Raw genomic sequence first — 20,919 nt, 5'->3', positions numbered from 1 at the left:
CGTTTGTGGTTCATCGCTGATTTCCATTTGAAGAAACCAACACCAATCTTTTTTCTTGTTTTCGCTCTTCACCTATCCCAAATTCACCTCACACCTTTATAATTTTACTTTTTCTCATTAAGATGAATTCACATGCAATTGCCTGTTCTTGCATCATGTATTAAGTTTGATCCTCCATTTCTCAGATGCACTCTCAAACTTCTCAGATAACAGCATCTGTAATCACAAATTCCTTAGTTGCTCTTCTTTCACACATTTGTGTTCATAATATGACCGATATCCAGAGTAGAGGATCTGCTTAGCACTTGTAGTCTAACAAAGTTCATTTAGGCATACAGTTGTTTAATAAGTAAATCATAGCTTTTTTTTTTTTTAAAGAAATACGAGATTTTGCTTTCTGTATGTAGTAACAGAAAGGTGAAACGGGAATTGCTAAACGCACTTACATCATTCTGTAGCTGAAGTATTTGTTTTGTTTGTGCAGGCACAGATTAAATTTAGTGGTTCTCCTACTCTTGGGAAATTAACATGTCTGCCCAATGTTTCTGGTGCGGGATGAGCAACACATAATCACATTGTTGTGTGTATCATTTGAGCTTGTGTGTGTCATACACCAGTATGTGTATAAGACGGCATAGCTTCCTCCATCAGCAGCCTGTGCTGTCATTTGTCCAACATAAATAAGCCACTGTGTCGGGACCTCCTTTCCTTTTAATTGACTGCTAAAACACAGGGAAAGAAAGGTTGTAAAGCAGATGTTTTATGGCTGTATTAGCTGTATAATCTCAGACACGGATAGTCACTGAAGATGTTTGCAGGTTTGTGTGCTGGAAAAACATAAAGGGGTAGCAGTACTACTTGTCTCAGCTTGATTTAGTCTGAAAAAAGAAAGAACAGACTGCAGATCCTTGGGGCAGAAAGCACAGTCTGATGCTGTGATGCTGTTACACATATACATAAGCCACCATGCTCACAGATCCTTGATGGCAGGCCTAACAGAAACAGGTGGGAACCCCAGGATTCTGTAATGGGACAGTCCTGATGGATCTCTTTGCTGACAGCCCACAGAGTTTTCCTGAATCAGAAGCCAAAAACAGCAGGGGTTGAATGGGTTTTAAATTACCTGTGCAATCTTTATCCCATTGCCTTCATGCAGCCTCTTCATCAACATACTGTAATAGGGAGAGATTTGCTGAATGTGAATCAGAATGCCAGTTAATCATGCTCTTAATGTTACAGTAATAACTTTTGTTTCTTTATTTAATTGTTCAGCATGTCATACTTAACACAGTGGAGCACGATAATGTGTTACATTATGGGGTCAGAATTGAATAATGCACATGCTAAAACCTGCAAGGAGTCAAATGAATAAAAATTGTTCGGTAGCTTATTGCAGATCTACCATGTCTACCCGTGTTACTTTAAATGTTGAATATATTAAAATTATAAAACCCAAAGGTAATCCCAAATTAATTAACGCGGTAAGCGTCTCTTCCGATGTAAAACAAGAAGCAATGAACCTGGAGGGAGTTTTTGGATGAGTGTTCTTACTAAGATTAACTTTAATTAGAGGTTTCGGGGGATAAAGATAAAGTATGACTGATCTTGTTTTCATGTTTTTGTATATATGGTTTCCCAGGTCCCATAGAGATCTAAAAGTTCTTATAAAACACACTGAAAATAAAAACAAAAAACTCTAAACAAAAGCAAGTTATCACAAGGAATAGATATGTTTAATTAGAATATGCTAATCTAATTAAACATTTTTTGGTCTTATTCATTAAATTATCACTTTTTTCATTTAAAATATATTCTATCCTTTTCTTTGCTCTGACTACAGGTGAGCCCTTTCACATAGTATCTATATCAATTGCTTCTTACCTTTTATTTTGTTAACATCATCTCACATCATCTGACAACCTTTAGACACCTTTGCATCCTCTGCATAGTTTTGCATGAATCAAATTTTTAAAAAATGACAATATTATAAATGTACAAATATCCATTTTGTTTTTTTTGTTTTTTTTTAGTATATTTAGTGTAGCCTATATCTAAAGCCTATTAATGGACAAGGCATTTCAAAATGGTGCAGCCAACAGTCATTTAATAACAATCATAGACTTTGATGTGCTTGTCTGGTAGAATTAAATCACAGATTAACAACGAATAGCAGAGCAAACTTGTAAAAATTACACAACATGGAACATTTTAAATGTAAATGTTTGTATCTGAGTTTCCTGTTATGTGATTTCTCTAAAAAATTTACCTGATTTTTTATGACTGACATGATCTAAAAGACTTCAGTCACATACACACATATATCTGTATGTTTTTACTTAGATGGAGTGGTTAGAATGAATTCACTGCTATTTAAGGGCTGTGATTTAGTCATGACAAGCACTTCACAAGAAATGCACCACTGAGGCAATAAATAAATAAATAAATAACCAGCAGTGAGAGTCTAATGAGCCTGACAAAGTCAATTATCAGTAAAGACGTAACTGAAGAGATCTCTGGTGAAAATGGTTTTAAACAGAACCTGCAACATTTCTCGGCTTTTCTTCTCTAAGATACTTGAAATTTTCAAGGACTTTGAGCTAATTAGGGTGAAATACCAAAAGAGTCTTATTCTTAACTCCCTCTATCCTCACAGCCAGGGAGTCATTTTTTAAGAGTTTGTGTCTGCAGTTTTGCTTAACTTTTTGTTTCATCTCAACAACAAAAAAGTTAAGTAATATTCTTTATCAGTGCTACTTAACCTGGAGATGTTTGTGTTGATAATTAAAATATTGCAAAATTTTGTTCTTTCCATAAGTGCAACACCTGCAGGTGGCAGGGACTCTTTCAGGATACTGCAGGGATTTACTACAGGGACTAGATTTATGCTGACACAAGATCTTAAACTGGGACTGTGACTGAAGAATTAACCTACCCTGATTTTCTTTATTGCTAAACGCTAACATTTGCACCATTTTAGAGCAGTCCTACAACCAGCAAGCGAGACCAGCTTGTACACATCAGATTAAATATCTCGGGGATGTTGCATTCTTGGCAGTAAGGGCATCTTTTAAATCCAGTCTTGAGCTGCATTTATGAAATGAAATCCAACACTGAATGTCATTTAAGATAATTTATCTTTTTTCTTTTTATAAGACAGCTTATTGTTTGCATGGTTGCATTCAATTCCGTCATGCTTTGAGCTGTTGATCAGTCGGAGGCTGGATGTCTAAACAAACATCTTACAAATGGGTTCTGTTGGGTAGAGGCCTGGTGTTTGTAAAAGCTAAAATACAATATATGATATTTATATTGTAAACCAAGCCATGCCATTTAAATTGCAAGTATCTTAGATGGGGGGGGGGGTGTATTTTAAATGATAACAAGCCAACCTTTGAGCTCAATATAGATGTAGTACATACTTTACATGTGCTATTATTGGTGTCATGTTCGAATATCTATTGTTGTCATTCCATTCCTGAAAATACTTGATAGTCAGTCCTTACATTTTATCTTTTGTTAGCTTGTACAGGTCAGTATCCCTCTGAAATAGAAAATGGTTTCAAGGTATCATTCAGTGTGCAGCAGGCACAACCTTGAGTGACATTTCTCATCTGTGCAACACGACCTTAAAAAAACACCCAGTCAGTCCAGGATGGCTTTAACCACTCATAGAGTCTTAGCAGTTTAATCTGCCTGACAGCAAATGCATCCTGATTAATAGATATTTAAATATACTCAACAAAAGTTTTTTTGTTTTTTTTTTATCTAAAATGTAGCATTTAATACTTAAACACATCATTATCAGCTGAATATCTTTCTGTGTTGCCCTATTGGCTGAAGACTGTTAACATCTTAATAACATCTGGTCTTGAGACAAACATTTACAAACATTACAAACATTTACAGCAAGCCTCTTCTAATCTTTGATATTTTGTCTCTGTTGCAGACATTTCGATGGCCCATTGCCAGCAGGCTGGATGGAAATGAGATGTTGGAGATCCAAGTTTACAATTACAGCAAAGTCTTCTCGAACAGGTGAGCTTCTGCCACCACACAGCACCATCACTTCTTCATCATATTCAGTATGGTCATTTTGTCAGTGCCCCTAGGCAACATGAATAAACACAAATGGTTTATAATCAATTTTAAACACACCAGTTTGTAATTGTATATTTTGTGCCATTATGCAACACGTTGGGTTAAATAAATAGTTTATGTAGAAATAAACCATCAATAATAAAGCAAGTTTCAGCTCTAAGTAGGGAGTTGAGATGTTGAATCTAACCATCAAGGATGGGGGAAAGTGAATGAAGATGGTGCCAGTGTGGTCTAAAATTGTCCCCACCCCTCTTCCATTTGCTGTGTCAGGACCTTGTAACTGGTGCAATAACGCACTGACATCAAGACATCTTAAGCATATCCAAGAGACACCTTGGGAATGAGAATAAACTGCAAATAGCATTTTAGAGTCAACTGTTTTGGTTTCACAGTTTACCGGCTTTTCTCTCACAGCCTGTGACCAGTTCAGACTGACACAAGGTGCATGTTTTTCAGGTGAAAGAGAAGAAACTTGAATTTCCTGCAAGTTTTTAAAATAGATTAAAATGTCCTGGTGACACATTGCAAACCAGAGAGTTGGCCATTAATCAGTTTCAAATGAAGCGTGTGGTAAAGGTAATGAAATAGCAGTAGAACTTCAGTAATTGGCGCATTTGTCACCTCAGTTGTTCAAACAATCAAATCAGGAAAAACAAACAGGATATAGTGGACTTTACAACTGAGATGTTCCACTAGATCTATCTTTTTCAGTGGTTATCTGCAATGAGCAAGTCCAGCATGTAACCATGAAGATAAAGCTTTTTTTGTTTTGTTTGGTTTCCTTTATACTTTTTCTCAAGTTGCTTCTCTACCGTCCAAGACACAACAACTGACAATATGTTTGGAATCAGATAAGTAATGAAAGTTACACTGTATAGCATTCCGGAGAAACCAGTGGCATGAAATATCCATAACTTTGTATGTATTTGATACCTTTTCATGCTGTTTGACAGAAAAGCCACACAAATTTCCAACTGAGAAAGCAAAAGGGACCAAAAATGTGTTTTTGTTGGCTGGAGGTGAAAGTGATGAAGCAGAAAAAAATGCCAAATTCTGATTTAGTTCTGGGGTGGAAACATTTTCTTTTCTATTTACCACTTATTGTTTTATTTTTTGGGCTGTTACTTTTGCTTTGAGTCATTCATTGGTTGAGTTTAGATATGTTTTCTTTACTTTTGCTCTCCATCTGTGTCTGATTTCCCCACAGCTGTGGTTTCTAGCTTCAGCCGGGACAATTTTAGCTCTACTACAATTTCTCAAGAAAAGCATAATTCTATTCAGATTCTTTCATTCAGGAAATGAAGGCAAAGTTAAACATGATAACAGCTTGTTTTGATGCTGTTTACCTTCTGTGCAGGAAAATGTGCTGTGATTATTGTTTTTTCTGACATTTCCTTCAGAATTGTGTGGGAAGATTTTAAATTACGAGAACTTGCAGAGCTGGTCTCAAGTTGTGTGGGCAACTACAGACCTCATAGAAACTCAGACAGTTTCATTAACTTCATAATTACTTGGATGAAGTTAAATTAATTTTAGCTTTATTATATATATTAAGTATGCTAGCAAAAGCTGCTGTGACAGAAACTGGTCTACAACAATATTAGCTGAATAGAGAAAACACACTGACCCCCAAGACAAGCAACCTAAACCTGACCACTGTGCTCCAGAAAAAAACATTTGAAGTATTATGAGGTCTTCACTGCAGCATTTTATCAATGCATCTTGGTGAAAAATAAGATTAAGAGCAAAATAAACTTTGTTGTCACCCTTATTCATATTCAGATAAGTATTTCTGTTAATATTATTTTAAGTTTTCTTCCTTTTCTATAGCTGCATTGATTGTGTGTTACCTTCTGTGGATTAAGTACAGGTGGCCTTCACACAATGTTTTTTTTTTGGCATCATGTTGATTGATGTGCAAAATTTCATTACACAAACAGGCATCAAAACTTAGTATGCTTGTCTCTGTGTGTATGTAGAGGAATAATGCAAGTGCGTGCATCACTGTCTTGATATTTTATCTGTGTGAGCCTATCACATCTGCCAAGTGCAATTGTAGTTGTTTGTGAATGTGGGTACTGTATCTGGTGACACATTTCTCATCCACTCAGAGAGACAACTGAGAGCTAAAAGGTCTGTGACAGGTGTGCAGACAGATGTTACATGAGCTCTGGATCAAGGTGGCTCTCAACTGTCATCACGATTTCGCTGTTGCTGTGAAGGAGTTGCTGTTTCACTCTTGACTTCAACTCCTTCTCTCTGAAGGAGTTAAACAGAAAAAACAGGATAAAATTACTGAAACTTCACAGCAAGCATTATCATTCAAATGGAAGGAAAAAAAAGTAAATTTTGCAGTCCAGTTTTAAATTAATTGCACAAAACTGTTGCTTCTAATCTGTGTTTAGTTTGAGTAATTTTCTGGACAGGACAGGATACCAGCTTTGGTCAGTTAGTCTGAATGATTCTTTGGTCCATCTGCAGTAACTCCGCAACTACTGAACTTCATTCCTCTTCATTTGTGCCATCATTGATACTTACTCAGTGAAACATCTGCACAATAGATTTACACAAAATAAAAAAATAATACAGGTTTGCCAAAAGAAGAAATCATTCTGATGCAAACTGCAATGTCAGACTTTTTTGAGTTGTAACTGTTGTGGAGGGACAGTTTGCTTTGGACCAACACCCAGGCTGGCAGCTGTCCTGAAACAAAGGAGAAAAATAATAAGAGGATGGAGGACAAACAGATGTCTAATACAGGGAGGTATTGACAGATGTATGACAGAGGGGAGAGTGTTTGAGGTATAGTGTGGCACCTGACTTTAACCAAAACAAAAAAAAAAAAAAAAGAAAAGAAAAGAAAAATAGATCTTTATAAATTCGTACAGAGATGAAAATGTGGCAGAAAACAATTATACCAAAAGAAGAACAAAATCCCAGATAATATGACCAAAACTGGGCCAAAAATACAAATTAACATTACATGCAAATTATGGGCTGCAAAGAAATACAAAAACCTTAAATAAGATGCCAATAACATGAGCATGAAGAATGCAAATTGACTCATAAAATAACACATTACAAAACTGAGACTTAAAACATCTTCAGTTAAATGCAAACAAAATAACCAAAAGACGATTCACAGTAAACAAAACAAGATTAAAATAACAGATAAAGAAAGAAAAATGTTGGAGGCCTCTTACCTGCATATTGTGTTCTGACTCTGACACAGGAAGACACCATCTCCCTGTAATAACACTTGCTCTGTTTGTCCTGGATGTTCCTTCGACCATGGATGAAGGCATCAGTAACACCACACCAACTTTAATCAGAAAATCTGCTTAGAGGCCTGGAAACAGGCTACAATGCCTCACTTCAGTTTTCTCTCTCTGTTGTGTCAAAATAATTAGTTAAAAACATATCAAATGCAGTCTCAACACACAATTGATCATTACACCATGCAAAATGCAGAAAAACAAAGAAGAAAACATAAGGATTTGATCTAAACATTAAAAGCTCAGTTGCAGATGTAAGTGAAATTTACTCTCCAGCAAACGTGTGTAAACATACAAAAGTAGTCAAGCATGCAAAGACACACACATAAGCAGCACATGACACACATTCAAGTGGGTAAATAATTTAAGGTGAGTCATAGCTGGTTGTTCTCACACCTATTCCATATATCCAGAGGCAACTTCATTAGCATGATAACTGATCTATTTTTTGTCTAAGTACCAACACACTGTAAGGCCAGTGTGTCACATCCTGAGACCGTAAGTGTGATCACATTACCACAACACAAAGAGGAGGCAGTGATGCATGAGTGCCTCTGTACTGTAAGGACATATGCACCGCATTTAAATGTTTGTTTTCTCTTCCAGCTGAGAGATATCCTTTCATATTCTGCATCCCACTGTGTGTGTGTGTGTGTGTGTGTGTTTTGAAGCTAACTGGAGATCACAGGTTGGGTATAAGTGTTGTCATCTGGAGGTCAGGGACTCCCATGAGAGGAATAGAATTACAGCATGGTAATAAATATAACCCATGCATATGCATCGCATCTGCTGTGAGGTGTAAAATGCAATAAGAGTAAATAAAACAGAATAACTCAGACAAAAACACAATATAAGAGAGAAAACACAACAAAACAGGGAAAAAACTAAATCAGAAAATATGGCTTTAGAAACCTCGCATACATATTGGTTCTGTCTAGAGCAGATCTGCACTGAAGCAGCAGGATTGTGGCCGAGCATGTCTGAGCCCAGCTTTAAGTTCATTGCTGAAATGGTGCACATGATCCTTGCATATTTTGACCCCCCAAACAAAATCTGGCGAAAGGTGAAGGACTGTTTATTTTTAATCTAGACAGTGCAATGAATATACCCACTTCTGAACAAAATCATATTGTATTTATTATAATAATAATAATGGTAAATGGTCTGTACTTATATAGCACTTTTATCCAAAGCGCTTTACATTATACGTCACATTCACCTATTCACACACACATTCACACACTGATGGTGGAAGCTGCCATGCAAGGCGCTAACCACGAGCCATCAAGAGCAAGTAGGGGTTCGGCGTCTTGCTCAGGGACACCTCGACATGAGTTCTCCAGGCCTGAATCGAACCGGCAACCCTTGGGCTACAGGACGACCACTCCACCCACTGAGCCATGCCGCCCCTATCAAATAATAATAATATTAGTAATAATAATATTAATAACAACAAATATTATTAGCATTGAATCTTTCATGCAAGTAATGCAGCCCAAATGATTTGCAATAGAGTCACATGTACCAAGTGCTTCACAATGAACATAAAACATGTAAGAAAAATATAATAAAAAATAAAGTGAAAATGGAAATATTACATGCACCAGTTTCTTCATGATGATTGAAAAATGTGTTTAAAAAGATGAATGAAAAAAACAGAGTGAAAATATAACACATAGTTAAGCTCTATTTCTGGTTCAGTCGTAGAAGTACCTTGATAACTACAATAAACTCATTTAGCCATTTTTAGGGATTTGTGTTAAACTCCATTTTGTATTTTTAGGGGTACCTTAAAATTCAACCAACTTTAAAGAATCTTTCTAAAATCAACCCAGTTCATTTCTTAAATTTGTAGAATGTATCACTTATAGTATCTTTTAAAAATGAATCACTTTAAATTGTTATGGACATTCCCATAAAAAAATGATTTGATATGTAGGTATGTTAATATTTTCAAACTTTATGGAAAACTTTAGCTGGATTTGTTTGTTTTGTTTTATTTCCCTTTGTCTTTTCATGCAGTGTTGCTCTGTAAATTTTGTTGTAATCTGTACAGTAACAATAAGAGGGTTTGTTTTTTTCTTCTAGATTTGCAGCTCATCAGCAGTGCATGCACCTGCAATGAAAACATCCACACTGAGACAGAATTTCTGGCAATTCTAGCGCATTTTTAGTGAGATAAAATGATTTGTCAATACTGTAGGAATGGCTACAGAGCCACTGTTCAGCCTGAGGCAGATAAAATGTAGATTTAAAAAGTATACTTCTCCAAAAGCGCACAGAGCTGCTCCATGTTGAAAATGTCTGGGCCACTAAGCTAGAGTATCTTAACAACATTTTCACTGAGCAAAGCCAACTTAACAGTTGCATGCAAGGTTGCAGTTCATCCATTTAATGATGGTCCCTGCTATGTCTCTGCATACATTTGGGGGGTCCTTGGCCTAAATAATATTAAAGATCTTTGTGCTTTATCTCTTGTTTCTGATAAAGAAAAGCCTTCTCTATTGTAATATAATAAAACAATTTTTCATAATTATCAGTTGCCTTTCATGATCATAAAAGTTGGCTCTAACTCAGGAGAAAATGTTTTCTTTTGAGGCTTTATGTCCTTCACTACAAAGCTGTGAGAGATAAATGGAGGTCATTTAAATGAGATCAGTCAGCCCGCTGATTGGTCTGAATCTGGACAGACTTCTAAGGCAGAGCAACAACAACAATTCTTTCCTGCAGAAGCATTAATTCAAACAAATAAATCCCAAGGACAATATGTTGCACTTATCTTAACTTCAGTTCTCTGTCTTTATGATTTTACGAGTGGATATTGAATTTCACTGTTATACAGTATTTTAATCGTATTTTACCCAGTTTTATCTTTAAAACTGCATTTAAATTTTATGGCATCCAATTTCTTCTACAGGAAGATAAGACTCAGATGAGTTTTTTTCCCTCTCGATTTCAGCACTGATTTACATCTTTAGCTATTCTGTTGTTCCCTCTGTTTATCTTTTTAGCTGATTACAAATTACAATTTACCCACAGGGTATATAGTGTATTTGGGGCTAAGCAATGAGGCTTTTCTGACTTTAACAAGTGCTTAATTCCTCCATACACACTGAGACCCAGTGAGCCCACTAAGAGGATCCAAAACTAGCATTACACAAACATGAAGCCTAATTTAACTTAGGTAAACTTTAATGGTGTGTATACATCTTTGCTACACAGAGAATAATTCTCCCTAATGTTCAGCATAGTCAAACTTGTAATAGATTGTGGTGATGGATTGGGACAAATTTCTTTCTGTCCTAAACATTTGGCTGAAAACTCTGCAGTTTAGCTACAGATTCCTGGTACTGTAGTTACCTTTGCAGTTGGTTTGAGATTGAAGGGTTCTGTAATGCAGAACTATAATCTACAATCTAAGCTATTGTGGTTTAGATAGTGTTTGTCTTCCAATTGAAAAATTGGTGATGCAATCCCCTCCATATTGGCAAAATGTCCTTGGGCAATACTAAACCCTGCATTGCACCTATTGCAAGCTGGTGAGTTAGTGCAGAGTGTAAAGTGCTGCATTCATAGACTGCAAATATGCAGTATACTGAAAACTATAAATACTGAATTAGTGTTTTTTGAAATGGTGAATCAGATAGCCGCATATTGTAAAGAGATTAAACCTGTGCTAGGTTAAATGTTGCTATTTACGATTGTGAAGCATTTAATGAAGCAATTTACAAACCTCTACATTTTCACATTAGCTCTACAGTTGGCTGATAAGTTGAAATGGTAAAACATATCAATACAGGTTTAGTGAGTAGAACTCCTTAATAGGAGCCTTTTATCTGAGCTGATGCTCAGCATGTATGTTTAATTGTGCTGTGATCAGAAACTGTAGCCACATCCACCTTCCCCAGTCTTTAAAACCACATGCTGCGGTGCACTAATGGACATCCAGCTGTTATACGTCATTCAAGTAGCTACCCTCTTCTTTTTTCCTCCTTTTTCTTTTTTTTTTGCTGAAGGGAATTTGATTTTGAAATCCAGGTCACAATGTTTGTATGTGTGAGTCTTTGTGAGGGTTTTGTCATGTGATGACACAAGGCTGCTGTGCAGTTGGAGCAGCACTTTGCCTGCGGTCACAGCAGCACTAAGAGCAAATAAACCACACCACACTTAGATTGGTAAGACATGTTGGTGGACGCTGACAGACAAAACTCGGCTTCATCATTTTTGTGTAGTTGTGTAAATCTTACTGTGCTTATCTGAGGGTCTGCATGATAAGGAAAAATACTGGTGCATCCATGTTATTCAAAATAAATCTACTGCATCTTTGAATACAGAGATGTGAGATGTGATTGGTTTTCTTCACCAATGGGGGCAGTGCTAGGGAACATCATTCACACATGCACACACACACACACACACACACCACCGGTCATCGCTTTCATCTCACATTGTGACAAGAAGCTGTAGAACATTTCAACTCTGTTTGAACTCTAGAGATATTTTACATTTTAAAGTTGTGTTTACCTCTTCTTAAGTTAACCTTGGCTAGATGTTGTGTCATAGTTACAGCTTGATTTATTTAAGAAACTTACGGATCACAAAGAATAAAAATACAAGTTGAAAGGGAGGGGAGCTCTGAATTATGGAACAGATGAAAGTAAATTGTTAGTCAATAATGAATGCAACCTTTTGAAATGCTAAAAAGTGAGCTAGAACATGATAGGGTCCACTCAGTTCAATTATTCAGCACTTGTACACACATTACAATAGCTGAAAGGAAATGACAGGGTATTTGCTTTTGTAAGCAGCTTTGGGCATATTGATAACCCCTGTTTGTAGTGGAAATAGTTGATTAAACTGCTGCCGGTCACATTTGTCTGGGTATTGTTCAGAAATTCATGTCGTCACGGAAAAGGTTTTTCTGCACAAAGCCATTAAAACCTTCTTCTCCAGGTCTATTCTTCAGTCAAATCACAGTCAAGCTTGTAGAATGGAGGGTAGAGTTATGCATCAGGGAGACTGACAGAAGCACACCTTCACAGGGAAAGCATCTGGCAGCGCCTGAGGGGAATTGCTTACTTTAAACCCACCAAGTTTGCTGAAAAGATGTGGAAAAGAACTTTGCCCAACATCTAATCAACACTGTGATTTAGCTGCAAAATAAAGGTGAAAAGACGTCTTTTTCATGACATAAGAAAGATATTTATATTAAAAAAAAATTGCTCCATTGTCCGTACCTGTATATTCCCCAATTATTACAGAGAGAACATACACATTACTAGAACACGTGGACATGCAAAACTGAGCCGAGGCTCTAACAATGAGACAACAGTGCCAACCACTACATCACCATGCAGCAGGCCCAACTGTAAAAGGTGAGGACATACTTTTTACAACAAAAAAGGTGTCCTCTTAAAGCTTTTTCAGCAAACCAATGATCAGAAAATAAGTTCACAAAATATGTTACATGTGAAAAATTTATAAACATTTTACCACAACTTATCATATATTGTCATACCACAACTTTTTTGTTGCACATGGTGACATTTAACTGTGAGAAAGAAGAAATATATAGACGTGTATCTATATATATTAGGGATTTCAAAGTTAACATGTTGATAATGTGTTGATGCAAATCCCTTTTAACAGTGATATAACACTTAACACACAAACCATCTGCTTAGTTTCAGGAAGTGATGCAGAAATAATGTGACTGCATCTTTTACAAAAGACAGTTTAGCTTCAAAGCTATGCAAGATGTTTCTCTGGACAAGACTTAAGGTCATTTTTTTTTATTATCTACTGTCACTGTGAACTGAGTTACCACCGTAGAACATGTGTCTCAAATTACACCTGCTGTGCAGCTCACAGCTGATTCAGAGAGCCCTCGTCCTCCTCAAAAGACAGTCTGTGCTGGATAGCTTCCAGCGAAGACGTCCTGATCATTCTACAAACTGCAACCTTTCAACAGCTGATCTGGATAAACCAAAGAAGTTGGAAACAGTGCTAGAGGGCTACAGGCAATTTACTCCTATTTATAGTCTGGTTGTTTTTAATTAAAGTGAGGCTGTCAGAAGTGGTATGAGGAAAGGTGTGTGTGTTAAGGTAGCTGTGTGTGTGATGTGAATGTAAAGTCATTCAACCTCAGGTAGGTAAATATAACAAGTAACTAAAGTGCCTTCTATAACTGCAGGTACATAACTGCTTATTGAATATACAGTACATTGAAAAAGTATTCATACCCCTTGAACCTTTTCATATTTTGCCACCTTACAACCACAAACTAAGTACATTATGTGCCACATAGTTTTAAATTTTAAGCAAATAAAAATCTGAAAAATGTGTCCATTTGTATTCAGCCCCCCTGCATCAATACTTTGTAGAACCACCTCTCGCTGCAATTACAGCTGCAAGTCTTTTGGGGTATGTTTCTGCCAGCTTTGCATATCTAGATACTAACATTTTTGCTCACTATTCTTTGCAAAATAGCTTAAGCTCTGCCAGATTGGATGGAGTGTCTGAACAGCAACTTTCAAATCTTGCCACAGATGCTGAATGGGATTTAGGTCTGGACTTTGACTGGGTCATTCTAACACATGGGTATTCTTAGATATAACCCATTCCATTGTAGCTCGGGTTTTGTGTTTAGGGTCATTGTCTTGCTAGAAGATGAATCTCCTTCCCAGTTTCAAGTCTTTTGCAGCCTCCAACAGGTTTTCTTCCAGAATTGTCCTGTATTTAGTTCCATCCATCTCCCCATCGACTCTGACCAGCTTCCCTGTCCCTGCTAAAGAAAAAGTATCCCTGTGTTAGATTTGTGGAGTGCACGACTTATAGCTGTCCTGTGGATGGATTCTCCCATCTGAGCTGTAGATTTCTGCATCTCCTGCAGAGTGACCATGGGTTTCTTAGCTGCTCCTCTGGACAGTGCTCTCCTAGCTCGCTCTGTCAAGTTTAGGTGGACGGCCATGTCTTGGTAGGTTTGCAGTTGTGCCATACTTTTTCCATTTTTAGATGATGGATTGAACGATGCAAGATGTTCAAAACTTGCGATATTTTTTTTATAACCTAACCTTAATAAAGTTTTTATCTAACATCTGTCTATCTATTTAACATCTAACCCTGCTTCATACTTCTCCACAACTTTATCCCTGATCTGTCTGGTGAGTTCCTTGTCTTCATGATGCTGTTGTTCTCTAACAAACCACCAAGGCCTTCACAGAACAGGTGGTTATATACTGTGAGTAAATTACACACAGGTGGACTCAGTTTACTAATTAGGTGACTTCTGAAGGCAGTTGATTGCACTGCATTGTATTCAGGGGTATTAGAATATAAGGGGTTGAATACAAATCCACACTTTTCACATTTATATTTGTTTAAAATTTTGAAAACCATGTATCATGGTTCATTCCACTTCACAAATATGTGCTACTTAGTGTTGGTCTATCACATAAAATCTCAACAAAATAAATTCAAGGTTGTCAGTCTTTCAATTTCCATGGATGTCTAATGTTTGTTGGGAAGAAATATAGAAATGGTGATTCAACGTGAACTCAAGTTCAGGAAGCCCAATTATTTTATTTTATTTTTTTGAAGTGATACTGACACATGAAGCTTACTTACTGTAGGTGGAATTCATCAGCATTGGCTCCAGAGTAAAAAAAGAGTAGGTGAGGTAGAAACAGGTAGAGATAGGTATTACTGCAGGAAAAGAAGTAGAATAAAAACAGGCTTTCTCTCTTTATTTGCCCACTGATAAGAAGCTCCCTGGCTTTGTTGTTAATCTTTGCTCATAAATTTAATGTAATAGTATTCTGTGTTTCTCATATTAAGGTGCAGGTGTGCTTTTGTACTCTGTGTTTATATTATGTTTGTGTGTGCTGTACTCATTCTCTCTCAGCTGTCAGCTTCTATAGCCCTATTGGGTATTGCTTCTCACATTGTTAGCGGCAATCCCTGAAGATATCCTCAGTGTGGATGTGTGTGTATGTGTTTGTCTGTGTGCATTGGATTAATAGCTGCATGCCCATGTTTTTATGATATTTTGTCTCCCTACAAATTTTTATCCACAGAGATATTTCTGTGTCTGAACCCTGTGTTGGTGTGCAGTTAAATATGAAATACAGCTTTATTTTCAGTTCATGTGTTATCTGAGTAATATCTAGAATTTAAATAGAGATTATAATAGAAATGACATATGGTTATGGCTCAGACTTGGTGCCACTATATTGTCTTCATGTATGGCTGAAAGTTCAGTACTGAAGAGTAGAGCTGTCACCTAAATAAAAAACAAAATTGGGACCTTATCACATTTTAACCTGATATGTTTCACATTTTTACAACAAACTATCACTTTATAACACAATATCCGTAGTGCTGCAAACAGCTTAGAGTTTTGGAGGAAACTCTTTTAATTATTCAACAGTTCTAATTGGCTGCTTGAATAGGGACTGTACTGGGTTTCTTCCCACTGTTATACTCAATGAAGGCTCCTTGAGCAGCAATGAGAATATCTGAAACAACTGTACAAATGTGTTTTGCATTTCAGTCAAATTTAAACATTCCTGTTTTAATTTAAATAATTTTTCCATTGTATCTTTTAGTTAGATCTGCTCTTATGTTTTACACCATTTACCCTCATATACTATCAGAGATGCAGGCTTTTAAACTATTTATAACAAATGGGTGGTCCGTCTCTTCATCAGTTTAGAGTTTGCTGCATCCATTATTGGCCACTAAAAAAGTTTTTTTTTTTTTTTACTTTATATCAGTTAATTTAAAACATGCTTTAGCTCAGAGAAGACTAAAATGTGTACAGCCGCATGTACACATATGGCTTTTTCTTTGCATGACAGAGCTTAGAAAAATTGCATTAGTAAATTCAGAGGTAAGCTTCGTTCACACACAAGAACTTAATTCTCCAGCCTTTCATTGCCCATGTCCCTTTGTTAAAATTAGAGTTGTATATCCAGCTGTTTAGTTTTTGTTATCATCTGATTAGCTCTATTGCTGCTGTATTGCTGTATTATTTTTTCTTTTTTATTCTTTCCCTTTTTGTTAATTCCTGTCCTGTCCCTGCTGGGAAAACATCTTAGATCCCTGCCACAGTTTTTTTTTTTTTTTTTTTTTGGTTCTGCTAGTTTGATTGACTACCTTTGTTTGATATCAGTTTTCAAAATAAACCTTCTCTTTTAGATTCAGTTGCTGCATCTTGGTCCATCCTAACTTAATACATTCTAATTTTGATTACATATCATAATAATTGTAAGGCAAACGCTGGTAATAATTTTACATTAAAAAAGTATCATTTGAGACAAACTACCTCAAAACTCTGTACACCTGACTCATTTTAATGGAATATTGACATTCAACATGCACATTTCTGGGGCCAGCAATGCTCTGCAGTGTCCTGGACCTGAGACACCATACATCATGCCTTTTTTTCCAGCCCAGAGCATCACTGCATTTTGCTTTAAGACACAATGTCACACATCAGTAATATCAGCACACATAGCTTTTTGCATGCCTCCATGGCTGATTTAGCAGAGGTGCACAAGAGGATATTCTTGGAGGACAAGAAAAAAAAACATGGTAGAGCAAGAAATAAGACAACTCAACATCAGAGTGGATTTTATTCACTGTAGGAAGCTGAGAAAAAAGACAGGATACAAGACGGATGCAGAATAAACCTTTGTTAGGGTGCACCAAAGTATGAAAGTTAGTAAGAGTGCAAAAACCCACTGATTACATTTACATAAGGAAAACAGAAGGACATTGCAAAACATCTTTAATCCAATTTTGTGTTGGATATTAGTTTAGAAGATAAGGTAAATTGTTGAGCTTATTATTAGCTTATTTCAGAGATCAAATAATGCAGAAAGAGTTTAAGGTCAGTGCAGAGCTTCTGTTGCACACTGTTTTTCATTTAGATACCTTGCCTTTAAAAACCTTCTTTTAAAGACCTTACCAACTTTGTTTATAAAGCACTTTCACACAACCACAGCTGAAAGTGCTGTAAAGGGAAGCTGAGCGGTTTTATGTCCAAACTCCATGTAACAGCCAACTTTGTCAAAGAAGAGTAAAGAAAAACGTTCTCATTCAGCAAGAAGTGAAAGAGTGTTTTATGAGTCTTCATCTATTTAGTGACTTGTCCTTGGAACTGCTGATAAAAATGTCAGAGAAGGGGCTGAGAATTGTTGTCCTTTGCTGAAATGTGTTGAAATCTTTAGTTATCTGTCTGAAATGTTTGCAAACTACATCTACACACAACTAGGAATGGATTTCTTTGTTTTATTTGACAAATAACTAGAGTTTTTGTAATGCATAAAGGCCCTAAAAAGCTTTAACTTTTTAATAACAAGAAGTCTTGACATGTGACATATTTCCGGAGCTTGGGAGAAGCAAGAATTTGCTAAGTGAACATTTTTATTCTACTCTTTGTTCTTTAAGTTCCAGTACTTGATATATAAAAACCTTCATATAGCCGATATAAACTGTTTTAAATATAAAGATAAACTGCTGTCTTGACATATTTACAACTGATCAAACTCTCTCCCTCTGCTTATTCCTGGCTTAAAATGGACATGTTTGCACGTTGGCGCTTTGCACAAATGTGCATGTTTGTTTATGCATGGCTCTGCTAAATAGAGCAAAGTTATACATGTAGCATCCCAACCAGAATGTCACACTCCAATAATGACTGATGGCCCATGATGCCGCTTTAAACATTTATTATGCACGTGAAGCACTGAATCAGAGGCACACCGTACAAGCTTCCAGCTGGGTGCTACAAAACAAAGCTTAAATTTCCATGGCATGAACAAACAATACCGTTTAACTTTTTTACTTTCTTCCTCCTTTTTCATTTTTTCACCGCTACCTGCCTAAGAAGAAGTTGTGAGGCATCATCCCCCTTCAAAATAAAAGCATTTTAAACAATAACTACAGTCAACAAAAAGCAACATATTGTAAATTATTGCACTTGAACAAAAACATGGGTCATTTACACGACATTTTTCTCCAACGAGTATGACATAACCCAGTCGGGGGGCGGGGGGGTTAAATATTATTCTGAATATAAAGATTAAGGATCGATCCTTTGCATGTGTGAGGTGGCTTGAAGTTAACTGTAACTTTTGGTTTGGCAAGAAGTGCTATTTTCCCACAATACTCACATGCAACATTACATTACACTTTTAACTTATGTGTTTAAACATCTTCCACTTTTGCCAGCATTTCTTTCACAGCCAAATCTTTGAAAGATTTATAAATGGTAAAAGAAAATATTCTGAAATTTAATACAGTTATAATCTAGAGTGTCATCAAGTGTTCTGTTTACTCAGTTTCTATCGACAGAGAGAATTATTGTGTTAAATATTTTATATCTACAGCAAAACAAGAATTTTAAAGAAGTCAATTATTAACACTCTACACTTGTTAAGTTTATATATGCTTATGACTTTATCACCCTCACCTCCACACTGAGAAAAGAAACAGTGGTGTAAAAATGCCTCTGGAAAATTCAGTTTGTATTTATTAGTGTAGCTGGAAAAAGCATTGTGAGAATGACCCAAGAAAGCTTAAAAGAGAGGTGAACAGATGGGCAGCAGAGGTGGAATAAATGAAAAAAAATCACAAAATGCATAATGATTCCTTTTTGACACTGTGTGGTTCTCTGTTGATGTTTTCTGCAGACTGGTCGGGACTTTCTGTATGGTTCTTCAGAAAGTAGCTGAAGAGGGACAGCTGGAGTTGACTGATACTCTCATTGATGACAACAACACATCAATAAAGGTATAAGCTCACCTTCATGGTCTGTCTGCAATATTGCAGGGGTTATGAAGTGGGTCATTTTCTTTTAAGCCTCATTCATACCTTAAAATTATATAATTACCAACAATGTTGAATAAACATTTAAACTTCACTCGATTATGTCTCAACTTGCATGATTTAGCTACTTTTTTTGTGTGCTAATGCTCCAGGCAAATATGTCATAACACTGAAGAAAAACTAATAGAAAAACAGAGGCAGGAAATGTTCAAAATGAACCAATCAGAATAAATTTAGGGTAAATTGTGCTTTAATTGTCAATGATCAACTACTTAGAACTGCATCAAAGCATTTTTATTGAAGGTATTTCTAGCACTAAGAGGGAATTTTTCCTTCATACTTCATACTAGTTGTTGAGAAATAAAAAGAGAAAATGTGTGGCTCTCAGAACAGGTAACAATGGTTTAACGTTCTAATTTAAAGGCCTTTCTTTAAAGCAACAAGATGGAAGACCAGCTAGATGCATTTACAAGCTCGTGGGGGAACATTAAGTGGAGAAATAAATCTTGCTTTCCACTTTTACCTGTACCAGAAGCAGCGATCATTTAGCCAGTAAAGTCCCCAGCATTAAAGACTCTCACATCATCAAGAATCTGATGGAAATACAGCACTATGGTAGAAATGTCAGCACGATCCGGCCCTCAGCATTAAAAATACTCAAGATATTCTCGGTTGATTTGAAGTTATGTTCAGAACTGCTCAACTGAGAGCAGCTCAGAAGTAAGAGGGATTTCAAAGATGATTTGGTGGTGAATATGTAACATTAGAGTTAATATGTATGAGAAAATGAGGATGTCTAAGGGAGATCAAAGCTATAAAATGTAAAACCACCGCAGGGTGCAGGGTTGTGTTGGTGGAGCTGGAAGCTCCAGTGTGTTGTTTCTGAGATGATGAAACATTGCATGCTAGTGCTCAGGGGTTTAAGCACATGCACCTATCTCCACATATACAGTGTGCTCAACGATCTATTCAAAAAGCACTTACAATGAGAAGAGTTTTATTGCTTTATATCCCTGTAGCCAGAAAGTGGTAAAACTAAACAACACATTAGCTGAGAGCATCACTTTGACTTACAACTCTGCATCACTGTTGTTGCCATAGTAACAAATTTAACTCCTGGTGGACTACAGTGCCTTGCAAGGATGTACTGTAAGGAAAGGAGCTCAAAACAGAGACAGATGGAGGAGAGAGGGAGCAAGCCCCACATTTATTTTTTCCTCATCTGTCTTTGTCAGAGGAATAAATTGGCTATTCTGCAATAAACATCCGGTCATCGTCAGGAGGGTAGTATTTGTCCAAGCATGGCTCTAGAGGAAATACTGAAGACAACCACTGTGCCATCTATGTTTCTGCCCTGTATTAAAGTGTCACTCTGAGTTTTCCCTTAGAAAAGAGATGATTTATTATCATGTAAAGTATTAAATATGTGAATTATATCATCAAATACAAGCAAACCTGTCACAACAAAGCAAAATAAAGCAATGCAGCCATGCTAGCAGTTCGATGCAGCTGTATTTTCGATATAGTGCATCAGTCAGGTTTCACACTGATGTTTGCTGAATGAGGTGCAGCTACATGCTAAAAGAGAAGATGGAACTCAAAAATGTTTCAATTTGAATTAAGTTATTCAATATACAGTGATAACCTAAAGTCTCTGTATAAATATGACTTAAATCATAAAGAAAACAATCTCAAAATGTCACCTGATAAAACG

General features: G+C 36.4%; 1 protein-coding gene across 8 annotated transcripts in view; it reads left to right on the top strand.

The window, feature by feature from the left end:
* otofa (otoferlin a) overlaps nt 1-20,919 on the top strand; it is an 81,944-nt gene that overhangs the window by 22,257 nt on the left and 38,768 nt on the right. For all 8 annotated transcript variants that reach the window (XM_041976231.1, XM_041976237.1, XM_041976234.1 and 5 more), the window contains exons 3-4: nt 3,947-4,035; nt 19,070-19,169. In XM_041976231.1, the coding sequence (XP_041832165.1) occupies nt 3,947-4,035; nt 19,070-19,169 (189 nt within the window). The remainder of the gene's footprint in view (nt 1-3,946; nt 4,036-19,069; nt 19,170-20,919) is intronic.

This window comes from Melanotaenia boesemani, chromosome 22 (genome assembly GCF_017639745.1).
Source record: "Melanotaenia boesemani isolate fMelBoe1 chromosome 22, fMelBoe1.pri, whole genome shotgun sequence".
In the NCBI taxonomy this organism is placed as follows: domain Eukaryota; kingdom Metazoa; phylum Chordata; class Actinopteri; order Atheriniformes; family Melanotaeniidae; genus Melanotaenia; species Melanotaenia boesemani.
This window is presented reverse-complemented; position numbering and strand designations above follow the sequence as displayed.